Genomic DNA, 23,974 nt, shown 5'->3' on the forward strand with positions numbered 1-23,974 from the left:
GCTGTTTTTCCCCTCAAAACACTCACCTCTGAGCGTCTTGAGATTAACCAAAATCACAGACGCGCAGCAGCAAGGAATCAAATTAAATTCTCGTCGCCGTCCTCATTAGAAGCGATTGAAGCGGGTATCCATCCAGCTCTACTGTGGAACCATCAGAGACTGATCGCGTCCACGTTTAGTTGAATTTGGGAAACGCAGAGACAGAGAGGTCATGACGAGGATCGCCTTGAGGAGCATAGGGCACAACCGACCCTGTGGTCGCCGCCGCGGAGCGAAAAGCAGCAGATTACAAAATGAAAACACAGGATCGATGAAGGGTTGTCTCTGATCGCTGAGACGCCGCGGTCAATTCATACGACGGAATTGTGTGCCACATTCATTCGAGGGGTGTAGTGGAAACATGCCTTGTAGGGAAAAGACACGGGCATAATGCATCACTGACGAAACGAGAAGGCAGAGATATGATAGGGGAGCCTGGATTACGCCGTTTACGCAGCTAGGTGGTGTCAAGAATCACGTACTGCCGTGGACGGTAACGGAAGTCTCGCCCCAAAACACGCTCACCCCCCAGCGGTTCTTGTATTCGTATATTTGTTTTACTGAGGATAAGGTTAGAAATAATGTAAGGTTTTGGCACCGTTTTACTGAGGTTACGTTTAGGAATAAGGTTAGGTTTATCGTTTTGGCATAGTCTGCTGATGTTACGTTTAGGAATACCTGGTGGCAACCGTTCCGAGGTCGCCGGAGTTGCCCCGGGGCGACTGTGCTTTGGGGCGAGCGTCTTGGTAATGCCGTGGAGAATAATGGAAGTTTACGCACGTTATAGTAGGCATCACCACCCGTTCACACTTGCGTAGACTCCTTACGCACCAACACACATGTGGGATGTTCGTTTAGACCCAATTGTTTAGACAGGATGACACCAAAGATGTCTTGGTGTATTCTACCGTCCCCACGGGTTCAGTGTAATAAAGGAATATTATGATCTAATTCTGACTCATCCCATTTTATGCTCAACACAGGAAATAAAATGAAACAGCCATAAATGTTTGGATATTTATTGGTCAGTTTGCAGATGAAATTTAAAAAATGTTGCGTCATATGGAAGAAGGGGAAATAGCCAATTTGTTCAACATATTAAAAAAGACAATCATTCCACAACTCAAAGATTCATGACATTTTGCTCAAAATCTCAACAGCCTTGTATAACATTATGACCAGACCAATGCAATACAGTACTGATGTACTGATTTTAACACAAATGTTTAATGTACTGAGTCAGACACACACACACACACACACACACACACACACACACACACACACACGCACGCACACACGCGCATCTACCGCTTCTTTTTGCTCTCTTTCTTTAGTTTCTGGCGAATCTGAGGAACGGGTCCTTTAGATTTCTTCATCTGTTCAGCAGTCTTCCCGTCAGTGGCCTCTGTTGTCTCCTCCTGTGGACAAATACACATTAAGCTTTAGACCTCCTACACGTACATGCAAACATGTAACACATTTGATACGGAAACTTGAAACCTAGCATTCCTATTCTGAGCATGTCATTATAGGCAAACTTTTGGCAAAAATAGTTCAACATTCGCCGAAAATAGCAGAGCTTGTACAGCGAGTAGATCGGCTATTTTTGGCTTAGAGGTTTGGTGTGTCGAGGAAAAAAAAGTAGGGAACCAAGTACGGACCCCTGGGGTACCCCAATTAACAAAGTATGTTGGGAGGCCGATTCTAAAAACGGCTTCTAAAACCTAACCATAGTTTTCTGAAAACGTTCAAATTCTCTCAAAAAAAAAAAATGTAGTTACTATATGTATAGCAACAACAAATGAGACACAGAGGTGGCTCCCGGATTGAAAGGTATAACAACGTATAGGTAGCAACAGGTCTCAATGGGTTAAGTCACACATGGGCAACATACCGCCCGGGGGCCGGACCCGGACCTTTGACCATCTCAATCCGGCCCGCCAAGTCCTCAAAGAAAAACAAAATGACACCCCCCCCTAAATCTACATTCTAAAAGGCTGCCAAGTTAATTGTTTTGAGACAAATTAATGTAACTAAACTCCAATTAATAGTAATTAATATTTTCCATTTGAGTACTATGCCTGCATTTCTCCATCCGTATGTGGCCTACTCAAATGTTTTATGTTTATAATGTACCAGTGAAACAGTCAACCTTGAGTCCATGCTTATAACATAATGTAATGTGTTGTATCAGTGACCTATGGAGTGGTGCATATCAGATAAGATCCTGTATAAATGTATAGGCTCATTTAAAAGTTACAGCATTAACGTGGATTGTTTTATGTAAGTAATCTTTTTATTGTAATGCCAGAGTGATACAGTACAGGACAGCTGTACAACATCTTGAAAGCAAGGACCTTATTGTAAAGTAGTCTGGCATGTCTACCAAATTCATGCAGTTTTAACATAATTCAGCACTATGTGTTTCAAGTTTCAATTCAACTACTACGTTTGGCCCTTCACTCACTTTATCGAAGTCAGTATGGCCCCCTGGAAATAAATGCTGCCCACTCCTGGTTTAAGTGGTTAAACGCTGCCTCATGGTGGCATGTTATGTACACACACCTATGATGCTAATGTTCTAAAAGAACATGTACACAATTACATATGCCAATGTTTCAAACATCATGTACATATCTGCTATCACATACAGTACGCTAGCTGTATATATGAACGTATATCTTTTTTTGTTTATTTAACCTACAATTCTGTGTTTCTTTCTCTTTTTTCTTCTGCTCTCAACTCTACCTCCATCCTCTCTTCCCACGGAATACTACAAAATGACGGAGCATGGACATTTATTGCAATTATTTAAATTACAGTGCATTTTGGGTACATTCATTGGTTTATTAAAATGCTAATTTTTAATCTTAAATAAAAAATAATAAACTAATTTGGGTTTTATTCGTTTTTTACTTTGTTAAACTCAGGTTGTGCGCAGCAGACAGTTTTTTACTTTGTTAAACTCAGGTTGTGCGCGGCCAGTATGGTATGGCATGTACCAAACCACGCGATTCTCATTGAAAAAGCATTGGCAGATTCCAAATTATGCACTCAGAGATAAATGAACAGTTTGGATTTTTACTGTGTACACAGTTTCCCTCTCTGTGACAATACTATCTACCCATCTCCCTTACAAATAAATAAAATAAAAACATTCTCGGTTGCACTGGCTTCCTGGTTGTTCTAGCTAGCAGTTTTAGATAGGATGTGATTGTATATACACAGCCAGATATTGATGCAAGCATTTTTCTAGCAATTACTACTGTTCTTTCAAACTAGTATTGTTATTGACTGGGTGCTGATTGATGCCAACCTAATCGGTTTTAATGAACAGAGAATGTTAACCGTTTATAGCATGTGGAAGTCACTGAGCTAATTTGACTCTAAAGGAAATCCGTCATATTCACTATATATCCTACTATAAATGTGCGAAATCTATGCATTAATGCATGCGAATGTATCTGTCCTTCATGTATCTCGAGAAACGTCTGACCGACTTCGTAAACTCAGCGTATGTAGGGCTGTCACGATTACAAATTTAAGTTGATTAACTGTCATACCAATAATTGCGATTAACGATTTAATTGTGATTTTGGCATTGAACATTGGAACATGTGAAATACAATTTTAATTTCACAGGGCAGATATATGAATAAAGAAATTACTGACACATGTTATATTTCCCCAAAAAAAGAAATAGCGGAAATAGCTGATTCAAAATATACAGAACAAAGTCAGTCGGGATTGGGACGAGAATTCAAAGTCGGCGCTCGTAAAGACAGTGATGTCCCTGAAATCCAACTACTTGTCTGTCTGTCGTCTCCCCTCTGCTGTGTTAACATTATGGGTAAGGGTAACCCAATAAAGTGGCAAATTAAATGTGAAAAACATCCACTATTAACACATTCGGTGCCAGAATTTTATAATAACGTTCGGTGCCAGAAATCTCACCGTTGAGCTGCGCAGCGCTGTTTAAGCTGTAGACTCCAGGACGAGCAATCCATGTGAAACAAAGCATGCGTGCATTTTGCACGATGGTCCTGGCTAACGCCTGGAACGATAACATCTTTCAAGCGGGTCACAATGGCGCAGCGATTGCGCACACAAAATGACTCGTTTTCCCCAACGTAAAAAGTTTCGGGTTTATAGGGGTTTTAGAGAAGGAGATAGAAAGGAAGCGGATGGGGAGCCATGTTTTTGGCACAGTGATCTATAAGGCCCTTCCTTCTCAGAATCACCGTGGGTGATTCCAGAGCTGCTCCAGCCCCTCCCGTGTGGAAAAAGAAAACAAAAAGACTGAAAACACGGTTCAGACCGTGTTCGGCACCGAAGCACTACTCTGTGAAAACACAGTTCAGACCGTGTTTGGCACCCGATGTGTTAAGAAAACAAGAAGATAAGTTGATAAAGACACATTTGGAAACATACTTTTATTCAACTGACTCTATATCGTCTCCAGTTCATGTAGGCTCATTTTAAAAGTAGGCTAACTCTCATATTCCTCTCATAGGAATCGCAGTGACAGCTGCAGTACATCGTTCTAACGGACCTCGCGTGGGTGCACTGTCTCAATTGTGGGCGTGAAATACATTTGTAGTTCCCGTGTGTCTCTATTCCTATGGGCTGGGGCGGCAACTGGTGGCACGAGTAGTACGGAGGCTCTACATCCTCCCAGTGGGGGCTCAGGGTCCTACTCACTGGCAGGTGAGTCAGTAGGATACAACAGCAGTGACAACACACAGAAATGTGTGTGGGGAGGAAATAATTGACGTAACGTCAAAATTGTGGAGAAAAAGGGGCTAAAACATATATATTTATATATTTTTTGTCCAAACAGTAATTAGGCTCTTAAACACCACGACCAGCTGCTAGGCTCATGAACTGGACTACTAGTTTTTAGTTATATGTGCACGACCAGCTTGTGCAGTTACTGTAGGCTTTTGAACTGGACTTGGGTACTACTAGTTTTGGGTACAGATGGGTCTATGCTTTTTATGTTAGTATATGACATCTTTATATCTGTCCTCTTTTAGTTGTTTTAACCTGTGCGCTATCTACCTATCTAATGTATATATATATATATATATATATATATATATATATATATAAATATACATATATATATATATATATATACATATATATATATATATATACATATATATATATATATATATACATATATATATATATATATATATATATATATATATATATATATATATATATATATATATATATATATATATATATATATCCATCCATCTATCTATCATCCATCAATCTATGGTCGAGTTATACCACACACACACACACACACACACACACACACACACACACACACACACACACACACACACACACACACACACACACACACACACTTATTCTCTGGCTGTCTACCTGTTCATGTCCCTTGGAGGAGGTTGGTATGAGAATAGCCAGGATGCAGATCAGCTGGAAGATGGCTCCCAGGAAGAGTCCATAGCGCAGGAGGCTCTCTATGAAGGTGGGTTCAGGGACCTCTGGAGGGGACAGGTCTAGTTCTGCAGACATGGTGCTTCTGCTCTGTTGCTGACCTTCCGAGACTGATGATGCATATTTGAACAAAAGGTAAATTGCTTTTCTTATTGTGAGTTGTGTTGCAATATTATGAATAGCACCACATACATGAACAATAGTGACATTGCATTAGTTATAAAAACATTTTTTAAACCAAAACAAATTAATTGCAACACAAACTGTAACAGCATCAAAGCTAGACAATAAAGAGAGACAAGCCAAAATAATCAACTAAATTATCAGACAAGAAACATTAGTACAAGTTAAACATCAGAGAATGAAGTAACTGTGTAGCTAAACAGAATAATTTAAAATAAAGATAAAAGATTAGGAAGGGGTAATCATTATTGTGTGCAGTTCAATGTGTACTGTGTTTACTGCCACGCACACTTCAATATAGGAATGTAGCTCTAGCTTCAATGTATCAACTCACTGTACAGTAGATACATGTAGCTCACCCACAATGTTGCCGTTATGTTTGTATTCATCTCCCATAGAGAGAGTATAATAGTTAGGTAACGTGTGAAAACTACACTTACCCCTGACGGTGTTTGCTTCCCTTTTTCTTTGTAGCTACACTGAGTATATATCAAATTAGACCAAATATACAATGAAAAACAACAAGGAAAAACATGGATCTGTGGGAAGTGGGAAAATATCCATGGAGTCGGAAATGAGGTCAGTGTGTGATCCGGTAGGATGGTCGTCAGTGTTGCCAAGTTTTGCGAGAGGAATAAGCAAACATGCCTAGGAAAACAAGCCCAAAATAAGCGAGCCCTTCGCCCTTAAAACATTGGCTATTTAAAAATAGCCAATCTACAAGCTCACAACATTTTCAAATAAATCTTGAAGAATTTTAGAATAATTATTGAAACATTTTAACGATACAAATCTTGCATGGGGGTCCCTGGGCCCTGGTATAACATATTTTCAGATGGGGGTCCACAGACAAATATATATGAATTTGTTCCTTGACATGAAAATGTTTGAGAAACACTGGGTTAAACAACATTAGGAAACGAGTGCAAATAAGCAACTGCACTTTAGAAACGAGCCCAAAAAAACGCAACCCGCAACAAGCTACTTTACAGAAAAACAAGTCGCTTATAATAAGCCGACATGGCAACACTGATGGTGCGTCGTAGAGACCGCATTGGCTGTAACCTCGGTCCCAGCCTCACTCATCTGCGAGCATTGGCTGCTGCTGTCAGTTGAGGCGATGCGTCATATCGTCACCGCCATATTGTGAAGGGCAAGCCGTGCCTCCTGTCCTGCCGTAGCCCATGGTTCCCAAACCCCGGGCGGGGCTAGGGTGGTCCCCAAATTATTTAGCTTAATGTGCAACATTGTTTTCTCACCCAACAGTAAACAAACCAAAATACAGTATGAGTACATTTCTAAAGTGACGATTTAAGGGCCAAATTGGCCAAATTGTCAAATATTATATAAGAAAGATGCAAATACTGTGAAAATATTTGAGGCGAGCTCAAACAAAATGTAATGCCTCAACTCCTACATTCCAGGTGCTTATCAGGGTTGGGGGTCCGGGTCCCCACTCCCCAGTTCTAATCATGATCATTTTGGGGGGTCGCAGCCTGAAAAGTTTGGGAACCCTTAATTGCTTAGTGTAGCCTATGCCCGACGTATGTCTATGGTAGCAGGATATCTCCCCACAAAATAACTGCTGAGTGAGATCTCAAACAATTTTCTATCAGTTTGGTGTGTTACAAATGTCAGATATGTAGGCTAATTATGATATGATACAGCCAGGATACTAAATGTGGGGTTTCATACCAAAACACTTGATCTTGCGTAGATAACACTAATCCTACTATAATCCTACTATCCTACTATCCTACTATAATCCTACTATCCTACTATAATCCTACTATCCTACTATAATCCTACTATATAATCCTACTATAATCCTACTATCCTACTATAATTCTAGTAACCTCTGTAGTGGTGCGTGAGTGAAGCTACCCGGTTCTCCTCAGTGGCTGGACCAATGGCTCTGATTTTGCACACAGCCATTGACCATTACCATCTGAACTTAACTGTGAAGCCTGTTTTTCAATTTCATCAAATCTCAGCTTCTTATTAGCGTTTATGTGTCAAACAATGTCGCCTCCCGGGTTGCCAGATCATGTGCGCATATCCCCCCACGGATGCGTCGACCGGGTATGGTCTAGTGATTTTAAACAGTGGTGGAAAGTAACTAAGTACATTTACTCAAGTACTGTAATTAAGTACAATTTTGAGGTACCTTTACTTTACTGGAGTATTTCCAATTTTCAATACTTGTCTTTATACTTCCACTTTCACTTCCACTTCCTACTTTTATGACTACAATTATTTGACAGCTTTAATTTAATAGTTACTTTGTAGATTTTGCAAAACATGCATTAACCACTTCAGCCCTATATATATATTTCGGCCATTTGAAAATAGCCTACAACCTCACAACTTGTGTGTGAGCTTGTCTTGTAGATCTGCTATTTTCAAAAGATTTATATACATTTTGAATTTGTGAAATGGGACATTCTTCACAATGAGTACTTTCTACTTTTGGTACTTTAAGTACATTTTGATTCGAATACTTTTGTACTTTTACTCATGTACATTTTGAATACCAGACTTTTACTTATTTTTCTAGTATTTCTACATTGCAGTATGTATTTATACTTACGTAAAACATGTGAATACTTTTTCCACCACTGATTATAAATCAGAAAAAAAAGGTTCTATTCTCAGGTATTGAAGCTGAAGCATATTTCTCGCAGTGGAGTTAAGTTGCCCTGCTTAATGTGGGGGCGGCATTGACGTGCCAATGCGGCCTGCAGCGTATCTGTGTGGTGGTTACTTTGAAAACGTCGCCCCCAAGCGGTTGTTTCTGGACATTGATTAAAAATCACCTGGTTTCCTCCTCATCACAAAGACACTGATGTATGAAGGTGATATTTTTTTATTAATATATTAGACATGTTCTTACAAACTGCAAACGATATGAGTGAACAGGAAAAATGAAATACAGGTTGTAATGTAAAATGGGCTCAAAAGATAAGGCACGCGCTGCATGCAATCTGCATTGGTGCTGATACATCATTTTGGCAGCTATCATGGTCAGCATAAGTGCTGTTAACCATCCACAGTGCCAAAGCAAACTGCCCAGTCAAGTGTATCACCTGTTTTACAAATCACACAGACATGATAATGTAACTTTAGAAAAATGTTTGAAATTAATGTGTTGTGTTAGCCTATATCCCTATTGTAAATCTCCACACTGGCTTGCATTCCATTATCCACATCTATAAACAGCAGTGGTGTTCTTATTAATATCTCTTGGTATGCCGAGATTGTTGTTACTGGTCAGGCTACCAGTTAAAAACTGCAGACTTCAGGGCAACTCCAGTTCTCTACGACCGTTCTCCGCTGTAGACCTTTAGGTCTCTTCTTATGATGTCATTCACTGGAACACAAAGGGAGAGATTAACCACATTTCTCACACACACACACACACACACACACACACACACACACACACACACACACACACACACACACACACACACACACACACACACACACACACACACACACACACACACACACACACACACACACACACACACACACACACACACACACAGTTGCATTAACTTCAAAGTACCACAAGATGTCTCTCCTCGACATGAGAGCTGATAGACATATCAACACGATTTCATCGATGCATAGATCGATGAAAGGTTGGCTAAGCATGATTGGTTGTCAAAGCATGATTGTTACCATCTCTCATATAACCTGTATTAAGCCAACTTAGTCTCCCTGAGGCCAAAACTTCTACTTAGCAAAAGAGGCCTGCCCCAAGAGAGCAACACTTGAGATTAGTCAGAGAAAAGGAACACACCAACATATTTCATGATAAATCATATACTGTACTCTCTCAGGGAAAGTATGAACACAATACAGCATTCTGGTTCATTTGCTTCTGATGGTAAATGGAATTTATAATTAGCACACATTCAGTTGTAGACTTTCGGTTAGGGGGTGTAGGCGTGCGTTTTACTGTGGGGCAGGGCTGTTGTCTTTCTGCATGTATTTGGTTAAGCTTCCTCTTCCTGGCCTACATTGCAGAGGTGTAAATGGAAACTTTCTTCCACAGCGAACAGGGCCTCTGTGCATTATTCTCTCCCTCCCAGTGAGGAGAGACAGGCAAGTTGAGAACGATGACAGAATACCCTGGATGGATTTTGGATTTTGAAGCCATATACTGTACTTGTGTGGTCTGATGCGCATGCAGTATTTTCATATTGACACACCTGGAACACTAACTCCCTACTGCAGTGGTTTTAAAAAGTATCCCTCTTTCAGTTGCGTCAATCAATACTCTATCCTCAGTGACCTTGCTAAGCGTGGTGCAGAGTGCAGGGTCTCAGCATAACAGTTCAATATTCTGTTGGTTTTGTCAGGCAACCATTTAAAACACTGACCCACACAACTGTGGTGGAGGAACGTCATGGATCTGTTAAATGGTAAAGAGGTTAAACAGACCCCTGGTGACAAGCCAGTCGAGATACACTGCCTGAGAGGAGCTTGCAGACACTAGGCGCCATGGTGACATTAGACAATTAGTAACAAAAAAAGGAAGCAACATCATCACATGGTGTATTTCATCTACTCACCATCCTCCAGATAGGCATGGTTAAGGTTCTCTTGTTTGACCATGACCTTGTCAGGATTCAGATCACCATGTCTGTCAGTAACTACAGCTTTCTGGGTCAGCGGCTGGCTTCCTATGTCGGCCCTGGTAAGGAGGCTGCCTGTACCTTGATCTTGGACTATGTATCTTGAAGGCGGTGACTTTCCAAGAGGCCCAGCTGTCTGCATGTAACCCTGGTGTCTCTGTGCTGGGTAGGTCTCAAATGGAGCAGGCACCCCAATACTGACACCGTAGCTGGGGACGGAAGTAGCGGAGAGCTGAGAGACAAGGGACGGGTAGTGGCATGGCTGCAGCCCTGCGTTGAACCTCTGAGAAGGGGACCCACTGAGAAGGGCACTGCCTATGTTGTTGTAATGGGTGTTCACAGCGTGGTAGAAGACTGGGCTGTTGCACAGAGCACTGGTTCTGGATGAGTGGTAGACAGACGGGTCCTCTGGGAATTGCGGTGCCAAGCCATGGGCCCCTGGGTCTAGGCTTGCCAGATGGTTTGGTGTTGGAGAAACATTTATGACTTGAGGGTGGCTATCCCTGTCCAGGTGGTGGTAGTAAGTCCTGGGTGACGGGTCGTGGGACTGGGGCCCTATGCAGCCAAATGGGCTAAACTGGTAGTCATCAACTGGCTCTGCTTTAATGGCTGAAAGTGAAAAATAGACAGTCGCCAGAGAGAATACGTGGAGATGAGAGTTTGGAAGATGAATATGACTGAACAATGCAGCTCTAATATTGTCATCCTCCAATCTGTTTCCCATGTAGAACGGGAAACAGATTGTAAATTAAGATAGTGCAGTTATTTGATAATTAATGCACATAGTGGTAATGTCTGGTACATATTAAAAGTGTTGCCATTTTCTGTACTTTTAACCCTTGTAGTATACCAGTGGCGTTCCCAGAAAGTACATTTAGGGCAGGCGAGATTTCTCGGGGGGAAAAATCTCGGGGGGAAATCTCGGGGGAAACAAGTTAACAACAACAATACACTGACTACAAAACGTTAACAAAAACAATATGCAAGTATAATAAATCAATCAATTATTAAGCAGTGGTCTCTTCATGTTGTTACAGTAGTTTAATGGCTCAAGCTGCTCTCAGACTCAGAGCCCCTTTTATGCGAGGTGAGTAGCCTACAGGTGATGGCCCAGACCCCCAGCTGGCTCTCCTGGCACCCCATGAAAATATAAAGACACACATTTGCATCACTATAGGCGACGTCGCTCTACGGAATGGATACGGTAGTGATTGGCTGCGACGAGGAGGTCCGACGGCCACTATTCTCTTTGGATTTTTTTCACTGCCTGTTTTTCAGTCTTTTACTTTATTTTCTAGGGGAGGCTAGATTTTAGTTGGGCAGGCGGCCGCCTGCCCTGCCTCTATGGTGGGTACGCCACTGTAGTATACTGAGGGAAAACAAAGCAGCTGACTACAGTAGTAGCAAAGTAAGGGGCACAGTTCCAACACATTCACACCCACCAGCTAGACAACCACAGTGTTGCTGCACCCGATAACCGGCTGGTTTGTGCCTATACAGCTTTGGTTTACCACTGTTTACCAATGTGCACCTTCCTCTCTGGTTTGTAAGCTACAGTCACTCTTAATACATTGTTTGTCAAACAGTGGACCACGGACCACTAGTGGTCCAAGGCATAATCATAGGATGGTCTATGGGGAAATGTTTTAAAATGTAAAATTCAACAACCAAATAAATCCCCTTTGTTAAATGTATCACAAATATCCATATAATGTCTGAAATTAAATATATAAATTTAGATATAGTTTCTTGCATGTGGTGTCATGGGTGGTCCTTGTGGATTGTTTGAAGTATGCTAGTGGTCCAGCGCAAAACCACTGCTCTAATAACATGACCACACCAACAGTAACAGAGAGCTGGTGTACAGTAAAACGCTGGTTCTCAACATGGGGTCCAGGGACCACCAGGGTACCTTTGTACCCTTTCGGGTACAAAGGGGACCTGTAAAATGGACCTGTAACGGGTCCATTTGGTCAATGATTACCCATAATTGCCCCGCCACAGACCCGTAACGGGTCCAGTTGGTTCCATTTGTACTCTCTCACAAGTTACAGACCCGTAAGGGTCCATTTGTATCCCTAGTGGTATCCAGACCGGTTGAGAAGGAATGCAGTAGAAGAAAGAATAGACTCATACAGTACCTATCAGAGGTGTGTAAGTGAAGTGCTGAGGCTGACTGCGCTTCTTCTTCCCATTGATCACATAGAAGTTGACTTTGGCCGGGTGGTAAATGCCCGGGTCTCGATACGAAGGCACCTCTACAAACAGCATGCTCTAGGCAGTGGTATAAACAATGGATCAAGATACAGTACCTGCATCATTCCATCGATTATCTTTTGGTTAATTGGTTCATTCTATGTGTCAGGATATTGATAGGACCCTCTATCATTCTTGTGTGCATGTACCTGTATATATTGCGTTGAATATGTAGCAGGGTGAGTCGAGAATTTTTTTTATCAGTATGAAACAACATGCTTAAAATGTATATGCATTTAACTAAATAATAAGTAACTAAAAAACTGCGTTCCTTGTGTAATATGTGTAATATGCCAGCACTGTAATGTCTGTGTTCATACTGGTGACAAGATATTTACTCACAGACTGGCTTTTGTCTCGATCTACTGTAGCTTCTACCTCCCAGATTTGCTGTCCATCTGAAAAATGAATACAGCATATAGGCTTCATACATCGTCACTGTCAGGCAGAAATCTTGTATCTCCATATTCAGCTTTTTATGTTTTTTTTCATGAATGCCCTATTTTTTACTTGTTCGTAAGACATTGTCATGCATAAGTAGCAAACATAGCCTATCTACTGGCTCACTACACATCGTATCAACGTGTCGTTAGCTTACAGATCTGCTACTTTTTAATTAAAAAAAGTATTAGTGACATGTCCAAAATAGGGACACCAGGTTGAAAGTGGTTAAGTCTGTCTATGGGTTGAAACAATGAAAATGATTACCAACAGCTTCTGACTAAATAATAAATACATTAGATCCATTAGAACACAGGTTTTTAATATTTTTATTTCCGGTAATGGTTTTGGACAAAGAAGGTTTCCGCCCGCGGCAGTGACGATAGGGGATATTCTGGTAAAACACAGTTGTTTATAATACACTGTTCATATGCAAAAGTTGATGCAGTGCAGTGGAAAACTGCTTTCACTTTCATTCGTGGTGTCAGGTTTCATTCCTATCCAAACTCTTGCCTCCTGTTTGCAACCCACACTCAAAAAGAGGACAGCTTCTGCTCTAGCTGTGAGTCTTTATCAGTCAGTCTAACCACATCCTGTTGCATACAACACTGCATCGAGCGCGACTAAGAGAGGCTTTTTACATACTGTATACAGAGAACTCAAACTATCCTGTTACCAAAGCAAAGTTGTGGGTGTGGGCAGACTTAGTCATAAAGAGGAGTGACATTTCCATGTAGAAATGATTTATGACAAGTCACCCTTATCTTACAGTTATTATTATTTGCACTCTCAAGTAGGGCTGCAATTATCTATTATTTTCTAAGCAATTATTCAATAAATTACTTTTTTGATGTATCATATAGTCAAACATGTTTTTTTAATATATTTGTATTTTTTGTATACGTCAATGAATTGACACGAAATAAATTTGAATCGATTTTTTATAATAGCCTAAATCGATTAGTGTGATTAACCGCATCATTTTATACTTCATTGTACAATGAAAGTAGCGTAAATATAGCCCATCTACAAGCTCACATAATTATTTTTAATAATTGATTCAATTGATTTGTTACAAGTTTTACACCCCTAGAAATGTCCATGTAGAAATAAATGACAAGTCATCATTATCTTACAGTTATATTATTAGCTGTACTATCATGGGTATTCAGGATAGCTTCAGGGGGTGGGAGTCATGCGTCTCTGATATTTGATGTTGCCTCGGCAATATGCAAACTATGTGAAAATACCACAAGTAGGTATATCACACATGGTTGTCTACCCCAGTGGTTCACAAACACAGTGCCGTGGCACGCCGGTGTACCGTGAGACAAGTCCAGGTGTGCCTTGTGATTTTGTGACAACCACACAACTATACAAAACGTTATGAACTCTTACTTTACCATTTTAAATCGACTTTTTCTTACCTTGCGTCTTCTCACAGAATATGACCTTGGAGTCGGATGTGAAATTCTGTCCGGTCAGGACCATTTGTTGCCCACCAAGTATAGAACAACGATCCAGGTCCTGCCTCTCGACAGCAGGGAGCTCTTGGGATGAGCGCTGGGCTGGGGTGAAACAGTAAAACATTCCCTGGACTTTAAACTTTTAACTCACATGAGTTAATGTGAAATAAAAACATTTCAGCACAATTACTTACAGTAACTACCAAATTCAAGTTATGTTGAATGTTGGTAGAATCTTGGGTTGTATGCCTTGGCATTATATATGCCTTGGCATCATATACCGGTAAGTCCAAATATTGTCGATCATCATCTGTTGCGTCTTTGCTCTGTGAGCAAGTAGCCTAGCGATTCCATTCATTCACATTACATAACTAAACAGGTCATCAGAGGTCACACTTGAATAGATGAAAACAAAGAAGATTCTGACAATATACAGTAAGAAATCAAGACTTCATAAGTCCTGTAAGTTTGACAAAGTGAAAAAGCTGTATTCATGTACAGTATTCATGTATATGGGCTTTGATGGAACAATGGATAAGGCACTGATATTGGTGAAATGTGAGTGACAATGACCACAGCAATAGGTGAAATAGGCAACAAAAAAGAAAATTACAAAACAGGACACGGTTTTGACAAAATCCTTGTGTCAAAAATATTTTTAAACTTTCTTTTGCTTAAGTGAGAATGAATGGAGTCGTTACTTTCAGTTATTTGATAACAGAGCATGTTAGACATTAGCAACAGATAATTGACAACATGTGGACTTTCATCATGCCCAGATAGGCTACAAGACACTGTTCTACTGCAGTTCAACATTGCTTTAATACTCTGAAAACACAACATTGACAACTATGATGTCCGAACTGAACCAGGCTGCAATTTTTCATCCGAAGGACAATGCAGCCTTACTGCATTCTGCTGGTGCATTCATTCCCATGTCTTTTTTGATTGATTGAATATTTTTTTGACAGTTTAAAAGTACAGCCGGTACGTTAAAAAAGCCAAATGGATGATTACAAAAAAAGGCAAAGTCTTGTTTCGATTGTGGTCCATACACAATCCCACGCAATAGACAGAGTTCTGTTCAACCAGATAAACTTTAAAACCGGACATTTTAAGAAGAAGGGCTGTTCACCTCACCAGGAAGTAAAACACTTACAGCACTCAATTGGATGAGATGTCACCTGAAGTGAGATAATCTGTCCCCCTGGTTCTGGAATATGGACACGAAACACCATGCGCACGCGGGTGTTCTTCCTCCCTATGTCCGTCTCGCCGTTCCTCAGTTCGATGTCGGCATTCCTCAGCTTCAGGATGCCAGCACAGTCAATCCTGACAAGTGAAAAACATACTACTGTCACGCTTAACTCTAATGTCTTAATTACTACAGCATGATGGTATCCACCAATATATTTATGCACATGCACAGTTAAAACCTCAGTAAAAATGTATCCATTTGTACAGAGCTAAATTAACGCTGAAGATTTTACGGTGTACCAATATATAGGTGGATATTCATATAGAATGTTTGTAGATATTCCAATGGTCTGAATGTTACTGAATCTCTCCATTGTCCTTACACTGCTCGCATGTAGATCTTTGGCTCCAGGGGGATCTCCAGCACCTTTGTCCCGTTAACTATCCTCTCTGTGCTGGGGGTGGTAACGGTCTTACCCGTGATGCGATGGACCTGGTAAAAGGCGTGGGGTTTAAGAACCCTCTCATCAGCAGTCCCGATGAAGACCTGCAGAGCCAGCGGGGTGGTGCCACGGTACCCACGAAGCTGGTGATGAGGGACAAGAGCACAAGGAAATAGGGGTGCAACCATTAATCGAACTAATCGATTTAATCAATTATAAACAATTATCGATAAACAATGAGTTGGGCATGTCATAGTCATACATTATAAGCGAAAAGTCTCCAACAATTTCAGAAATAGTGAAAATAGCCAATCCACAAGCTTACTACACGTCGCATCTGTGGATCTACTATTTTCACTATTTGTTCACGACACCGTTGTGCTTAATTGATTATTTGATTAATCTAAAAAGTAATCAATACAATGATCACTAAGTAAATTGCTATTTTTGCTGAATGTTTGCCAATTATGAGTTTGGACATGCCCAGAATAGGGACACTAGGGTTCATGTGTTTAATAAGGGTCTTGCTATGTCAAACATGGACCAAACTCTGCCAACCAAACATTCACAATTGAAAAGACACAGTCTATAAAGGAGAAAATGAACCAAAACACAGAGTGAATAGTGAATACAGAATAGTGACCTTCGACAGTTCACACAATGGCTGTGTACCAACAAAGGTGAGGCATGCCATATATCATATAATACCATATCATACCGTCAGTAATCAGATAGTGACTGTATGCATGAGCCCTGCATACAGAGAAATTGAGACTCAAAGGGTTAACGTAAAGTGTTGATCAAATGCTATTTTCTAAGCTCGGTTTCTAATCTCGGTCAACACCCATTTCAGCTCTCACTTCGATTGGGCTGTAATGCCTGCCTTCAGTTGGATAAGCTTAGCCAACGACAAATGCCTGGGGGATAATCTATGTTTATATGGCCTGTGATTTTCAACAACTGCTCTATTACTGTTGCTGTACTCATAATAAACTCCTCACAAAAAGTTTGAGAACTTAACTTTGTATTTTATAACATTTTTATTGTTGATTAGTCACCTTTACAACGAGGTATAACTAGTAAGGATCGTGCAATCGTGGAATGAGCAACACAGCTAAACGTGTGGGTAGCGCCCCAAACAATTTGCCAAAATCCCCTAATAGACTTCTGTTGGTAATCTGAGCATGGCACCTGAGCATGGGTTCTGCAACTTTGTTGAGTTTGTGTATGCTCCAAGCAGCAACACTGCCCCCATGGAAAGATTTGTCCCTTCAGGATAAGGCCTGTGCAATAGAGCAAGCGGAAGCTGATGTTCCGTTACGCAGAGTGGCAGCATTATTTGGTGTCAGCCCTGGTACCATAACCCATTTCCGTGAGACTGATGAAGTCACAGATAGACCGCGAAGTGGCCGTCCCAGGGAGACAACACCCCAAGAAGACCAGTTCCTCACCCTTGCTTCACTGAGGAATGATAGGCTTTCTTCTGGAGATTTACAAGCAAGATTTGCACAACGGTACCACAGACAGATGTCAAAGTTGCAGTACCCATGTTCTGCAACACACACCTACCAGCAGGTGTGTTCTGACAGGACGCTCAAAACTAGAGCAATTACCAACAGAAGCATATTGGGGGGTTTTGGCAATTCTTTTTAGGGCGCTACCCACACATTTAGCTTTGTTACTCATTCCATGATTGCACTAAGTTTATTTAATTATTATTGAACGGGAGAAATAATCGACGAAGCTTTTGTGAGGAGTTTATTATCATTGTTAATATTTGTATTGTTTATTAATGTGATGCATTCAGTGTTACTGACCTTCATTGATATACAGAGTGACTTGACTGTTACCAATGTGGATCAGATAGCTGGATTGCATCATTGCAATAAGCAGAATAGGCTAGACTGTAAGTCACAGTTTACTCAGATACATCCTTTTTCTGTGTTATTCAGTTACACCCCATGTAGGATGATATCATGCTGATTTGCATACTGATACCATGTCAGTAACCAGGAACAGCAACTGTATCAGGAACAGCGTATGAACTACACTGAGCTAAGAGTGCCTTAACATTGGGAACCAATGGTTACCGGGCCATGTGGCCCATAGATCTCTTGTTTCTGTAGCATGAGGCAGCTTGTGTACAATACACTCCCTGGCCCTGGACTAGTATGTCAAAGGGACTTACCCCCAATCCACCCCTTGATGCTGAGTGCGAAGCAGGGAGGCATTGGGTCCCATTTTTAAAGTCTTTGGTATGACCTCCCAGTTCCAGGGCGGGCTGCCTTAATAAAGCTCAAACACATTGCAAACTACAGTATATTTGACAGAGCTATATTTAGAAAGAATGTAGCTGGTGTTATGTGGGATGATTAAAATCTATTCAGTGAACACTGCAGTGAACGAAATTAGTGCTGTTGTGCTCGCAGTGGGTGTGTGGTGAAGTGATTAGGATTAGCTGGTTGATTCATTTGCATCGCTTTGGGCTTTGCAGAAAGACAGACAGGAAATACCATCGCACACACCTCTGTCTCTCATGCTGACTCCCCTTTACTCTAGCCTATTCACATGCACACATGCATAAACAAATATGCACGTTTAGTACTTAAACATTCACCGACACACGCAAGCACACACGCACGCGCGCGCACGCGCGCGCGCGCGCACGCACACACACACACACACACACACACACACACACACACACACACACACACACACACACACACACACACACACACACACACACACACACACACACACACACAAAATGTGTACAATATACCTGAACTTCTGGGTGTCCTCCATTGGGAGTCTTGACAGCTCCCCGGCTCCCCTCAGTCTCATAGTGAGCTCTGTGGTGAGATCTAGGCTGCTGTTGAAGCTGCAGCTCATATTGTCCAGACTGACTGGGCAAGGCCCAGTCCAGATTTGGGAGAGGGGGCACCGCGCTATGTACGGGGCTATGTACAGGGAAAGAGGGAGAATGAGGGAGGAAAGGATTGAGATGAAGGTGGAGTAGGGAGAGAGGAAAGGACACATTTTAGTAACTGTGATATATGTTTCAAAATGTTACATTTTGTTCATATATAACTAAAATAAAAAAATCTACTTGAATTAACCACTTAAACCCAATATACATTGTTCACTGAGGTCTCCCAGGGGGTCTATATTTGGCCCCCTCCTTTTTTCACAAATCTCTTCGTAGCTTCAAGAGCTGCTATCTTCACAGAATATTCACCAATTATGACATGCACAGAATAGGACGCCAGGGTTCAAGGGGTTAATTATTCAGAAGGTGACCTGGAATACAAAATAAATGAGGAACGCACGTTTGGATATTGGCTTAATTCCTCATGCCTGTAACTGATAAAATGCCAGTCAATTTCCTCCTCATTTCCTCATTACTCTTTAATTTAGAGGATAAGCGCTGTCGTGCCTACAGTACCAAACAATAACATCATCAATGGGCATTCCAAGCTTATAGAAACTGCAGCCTTTCTTTTCCTGGAAAGTAAGCATGCTGAAGTAGAAGTCATTGTAATTGCATTAATAAAAATGCATACTAAAGTTTGAAATCTTGTTTGAAATGACCAAACGTGCCAACCAATGATGTCATTGGTAGGCAGGGTTCTGAACCACCAATGAGACGCAGAGTGAGTAGACAGAAATGTCTTATAATGATCATTAGTGAGGACCATTTATAACATATGGTTGTAAATGGGTGAAGGGGTCCTCTACGATTTAATTCGATCTGAAGGCCCCTGTACAGCTAAGCTTTACACACATAAATGAAATACACCCACAACATTATAACCTTCAGTTGCATTTATCTGTCCAGGGGTTGACACTAACGGTTGCCCGACTGCCTGTCTCAAGTAAATAAAACGTTTGGGCAGGTGGAGTTTTCTTTCAGGTAGCCCAACGGGTAAGTGTGTTTGAATGGGGAAGCAACTGTCTTTAGTAAACACAACACAAGATGTCTGTGGAATTTAAAATAGAAAGGTGTCCATTCAAACGCACGTTTTTCTTTCTTTTTTTTGCTAGTTAGAAAGGAATAAATTCTTAATCAGCAACAAAAAGGACCTGCAACACACCTGAACGCTCCGTGGTGGGCTAGGTGATGTTGAGGCCACAGAGTTGGGAGAATGTAGAGGGGCTCATGCTTGGCTTCAGCTCCAGACCTGTCTCCTCTGTCCTGCTCAGGGTGCCAAGCGTGCACCTCTTCATACACACAGTCCTGTCTCTGGACCTGCTCATACAAACAGCCGTCCTCGCTGGATCGCACTACCTGAGGAACTACTGTCTGGGCTAGGCTGGATCTGAGGCCACCCAGCAGCTCCTCCATGCAGGGGGAAGAGGCTTGGAGCTGGGTCTCTGCTTGGGCCTGATAGTGGGGACGGTGGTCGCGGGGTGAGGGAATGGGGCTGGGGCTCCGTGAGCGTTGCTTGACGGGGGTGCCTCCCAGGCTGGGGCTACAGTAATGATCATAGGTGCGCTTTCCCTGGGGCGAGGCTGAGCGAGATCGCTGGTGGGTATGTGGGGAGGCGGCTCGCTGGTGCTGTGGCTGTAGAAAGGTCTCCTCTGTGATGCTGGTGCGAGGGGACGCTCCTGGGGAGGAGTGGACAGAGGATGTATGGATTCCTTGTAGAACTGGGCAGAGGTCCAAGGCAGACAACCCCACACTGCTTGCACCTCCACTGGGGGAGACACAAGGAGAAGCCAGGGGGGAATACGTCTCTGTCTGCCAGCCTGTGGAGGAGTTACTACTAGCAGGGCTCATGCATGGCTGCATGCATGGCTCCCTGTAGTCCCCCAGGGCCGTGGAACTCAGGGGCTGTGAGTTGAGAGAGTCACCGGACGGAGTAATTTCAATCCTGGGACTGGGGGCTGGGATCGTCCCCGGTCTGGAGGCTTGCATCAGGGGGTCGAACCCTAACCCAGCCCCAGAGAGGTGATCTGTAGGGCTATGAGAGGGGAAAGGCTGACCGGCGGTTGGAGGATCACAGCCGGAGATGTCAACACTGGGGCTGTGCACCACCAGTGAAGGGGGGTGGTTAGCATTGAGAGGGTCAGCTGTTGGGTCATCTGATGAGAGAAAGGATTTGTTCATTCACAAATGCAATCCTTCATAATAAATGTTACTGCATCAAATTGCAGTAGACCTATCTTTGTTTCCCAAAGATAGAAAGAAATGTCAGGCTCCTCTGTAAACAATGTTATAAAAAATAGACAACATAAAATAGCCTTATTTAAGTGCTTACACAAGTTACACACGCTCCTAAAATAACTGGTAACTGTGTGACGTTTCCCACTTCATGATGATGAATGAGATTAGCCACCCATGCAGCATCAGTACGTGACAGTTAAGTACACACTCATGGAGGGATATCCTAACAGTTGTTCTTCTGTCTAAATATAACTTATGTAGGCCTATGCTTGATGACAAATAGTATAGAAAATCCTCTAGTGCAGTGGTTCTCAACGTCTGGGGACCCCCAGAGGTCCTTGAGGGGGTTCCATGGGGTCCCAGCTAATGACTGACAGTTATTCACTGTTAGTAAAATGTACACATAAATGTAATAATGTTCAAAATGACTATTTTGATCAGAGTTCCTCATGATTCTGAAATAGCCTATCAGTAGCCTACAGACAGAAGGCTAGACTAAATCTGCACTAAATTACAGACCATAACGGACCACATCAACAAATCACATTTAAGATTACGGGTACCACTGCCAGAGATAAAATTGTGGGTCCTTGAAATAAAATGTAAAAAAAAAGCTGATTAGATTTTTTGATTTGATTTGATTTTTTAATTATGATTTTTTTTTTTTTGCCCAAAGGGCTTATATGAGGCTCTATGTATAACATATATATATATATATATATATATATATATATATATATATATATATAAATATGAATAGAACATGATTTGTAAATAACAAAATGTGAATATATCGAATTTAAAAATAACATGATGTATAAAGGTTAAAATCTACAACATAATTGAAATACCTGATTATACCTGATTATCCACTGCTCTTAGTGTATCACAGCAATTTAAGGCAAGCAGAACTGTAAATGCTTAATAGCCTATATACTCACCTTTTGGATCATCGGCGGGAAAATCATTGTCAGGGTACAAAAATAAGTCAGAAAAGTCCAACTCCTCCTGACTGATGTCTGGACCCAGTCCCAAAGTCCCAGAACTCATTTTATCCTCCTCTAAATAGCCGGGTTTCCCCGTGAGATGTGCTTTTATTTATTTATAGTTGAGGATTGAGGTCAATTTCAGTAATTCTCCAGCTAAATTAAAGATATAGAAACCTAAACAATATAGTAGGCCAAACTTATAAAATGTTGTCCAAAGTCTTCTCTATAATTATAGCCTACATAGGTATTATTGGCGCAACTTGCAACTCGTCACAAACATGTAGCCACCGCGAGACCGCGACATACACATCACCAAAGGGTGTTTCCTGTGTGTACTGATGAGATGCGCTCAGTGGGTGGATGCACTGTTGCACTGCTGCGGATGCATCAAATCAGACACATCAGGGACTGTCTGGGACCGTGATCTACATTCCATAGTACGACGGTGCCTATCGAGCGGCAAGCCCATAGACAGTCGTGGAAGAAGTACTCAGAAGTAAAAGTAGCAATACCACAATATAAAAAATACTCTATTACAAGTAGAAGGTCTGTGTTCAAACATGTACTTGAGTAAAAGTATAAAGCATAAAAATATATCCTCAAACGTGTACAGTACTTGAGTACTTGAGTAGGCCTACTTAGTTATTTTCCACCACTGCTGGCCTACATATCTGTCAGATATATTGCATTGCTCTAGCTCTTTTACTGTGTTTAGTCGATATGGTTTTATTTTTTTTATGGTATGATGACCAGCAGCCACAACATTTTGTGCAATTCTGAACACAGAGGATAGTCCTTTTTGGCCACCAGGTAGCAGTCTTCTACTATTTTATTGTCTCCGCCAGGCCGAAGGCATAGGCGAGTCCCTACGGAACCTCTCCCTCCACTTTATAGCTCCGAGATGAGGTTCCTCGTTTCTCGCTGCCGTTTTAGCAGGACATTGTCGCACATTTTCCACTTTACATGTTTTTTACCCCTTTATGCACATCGTATCCAAAAAGTAAAGGTTTTCTGCCATGCTCTCAGATGTTTTAAGTTCTAGCGCACAATAAAAGCCATCCAACGAGTTGAAAAAAGTGTTTAATTTGCCTCTCTCCCCAGCCGGTTCAATAATATTTTGCATTAGAAGATGCAATTCAGCATTTGACCAGTAGGGGAATCAGTAATGTTATCTCTACGGGCGCAACTCTTGCTCAATGTCTTAAAAACATGTAACCGGATGAGGACAGAGGCGAGTTAAATACTTTTTTCAACTCGTTGGATAGGTTTTATTGTGTGCTAGAACTTAAAACATCTGAGAGCATGGCAGAAAACCTTTACTTTTTGGATACGATGTGCAGAAAGGGGTAAGAAACATGTAAAGTGGAAAATGTGCGACAATGTCCTGCTATAACGGCACCGAGAAACGAGGAACCTCATCTCGGAGCTATACAGCGGAGGGAGAGGTTCCGTCGGAGCTAGGGCGAGACAGCTAGGATCGTCACCTTTGAACCGATCGGCGTGAAACTGTGCACGCACACTCCCTGGATGTCAGAGCAGAACCTCTGCCTCAAATATTTCACTTCGGCCTGTTATAGCGCCACCAGGAGGCCGATTTTTGCAAAACACATTCTTTATATTATTCCTAGAGATTTTGTCCAAACATCATGCAAATCAGTAC

At 41.7% G+C, this 23,974-nt stretch overlaps 3 protein-coding genes across 4 annotated transcripts in view; all 3 read right to left on the minus strand.

The window, feature by feature from the left end:
- LOC311049562 (proto-oncogene tyrosine-protein kinase Src-like) overlaps positions 1-425 on the minus strand; it is a 28,318-nt gene extending 27,893 nt beyond the window's left edge. Inside the window, exon 1 of the mRNA XM_084063202.1 lies at positions 27-425. The gene's annotated coding sequence lies outside the window, so the exon portion shown is untranslated. The remainder of the gene's footprint in view (positions 1-26) is intronic.
- A 617-nt stretch (positions 426-1,042) lies between these two features.
- Positions 1,043-6,276, minus strand: manbal (mannosidase beta like). 2 transcript variants are annotated; one of them, XM_084062444.1, is made up of 3 exons: positions 6,147-6,276; positions 5,449-5,633; positions 1,043-1,457 (listed from the first exon to the last, which is right to left on the minus strand). In XM_084062444.1, the coding sequence occupies exons 2-3, from the start codon at positions 5,599-5,601 to the stop codon at positions 1,347-1,349; spliced, it is 264 nt and encodes an 87-aa protein (XP_083918570.1). In that variant the 5' UTR covers positions 5,602-5,633; positions 6,147-6,276; the 3' UTR covers positions 1,043-1,346. The 2 variants fall into 2 exon arrangements, with proteins under 2 accessions (XP_083918570.1, XP_083918569.1); XM_084062443.1 differs by having other exon boundaries at positions 1,043-1,460.
- Positions 6,277-8,556: 2,280 nt separating this feature from the next.
- Positions 8,557-22,642, minus strand: nfatc2b (nuclear factor of activated T cells 2b). The gene is made up of 10 exons (XM_084063644.1): positions 22,267-22,642; positions 20,253-21,243; positions 18,941-19,118; positions 16,096-16,298; positions 15,675-15,847; positions 14,477-14,617; positions 12,951-13,006; positions 12,494-12,626; positions 10,290-10,961; positions 8,557-9,076 (listed from the first exon to the last, which is right to left on the minus strand). Exons 1-10 carry the CDS (start codon positions 22,373-22,375, stop codon positions 9,024-9,026), a joined length of 2,709 nt encoding a protein of 902 aa, XP_083919770.1. The 5' UTR covers positions 22,376-22,642; the 3' UTR covers positions 8,557-9,023.
- Positions 22,643-23,974: the final 1,332 nt, after the last annotated feature.

Source organism: Gymnoscopelus microlampas (assembly GCF_963454915.1).
Source record: "Gymnoscopelus microlampas genome assembly, chromosome: 7".
Taxonomy (NCBI): Eukaryota; Metazoa; Chordata; class Actinopteri; order Myctophiformes; family Myctophidae; genus Gymnoscopelus; species Gymnoscopelus microlampas.

Bases quoted from the DNA above. Each gene is read 5' to 3' on its own strand.
- manbal (XM_084062443.1), bottom strand. From the start codon at position 5,601: ATGTCTGCAGAACTAGACCTGTCCCCTCCAGAGGTCCCTGAACCCACC. The intron at 1,461-5,448 runs GTAGACAGCCAG...ATTTGTCCACAG, and splicing joins CCTCCAAGGGACATGAACAG to GAGGAGACAACAGAGGCCAC.
- nfatc2b (XM_084063644.1), bottom strand. From the start codon at position 22,375: ATGAGTTCTGGGACTTTGGGACTGGGTCCAGACATCAGTCAGGAGGAG. The intron at 10,962-12,493 runs GTACTGTATGAG...TTTCACTTTCAG, and splicing joins CACTTACACACCTCTGATAG to CCATTAAAGCAGAGCCAGTT. The intron at 9,077-10,289 runs GTGAGTAGATGA...TTTGTGTTCCAG, and splicing joins CCATGCCTATCTGGAGGATG to TGAATGACATCATAAGAAGA.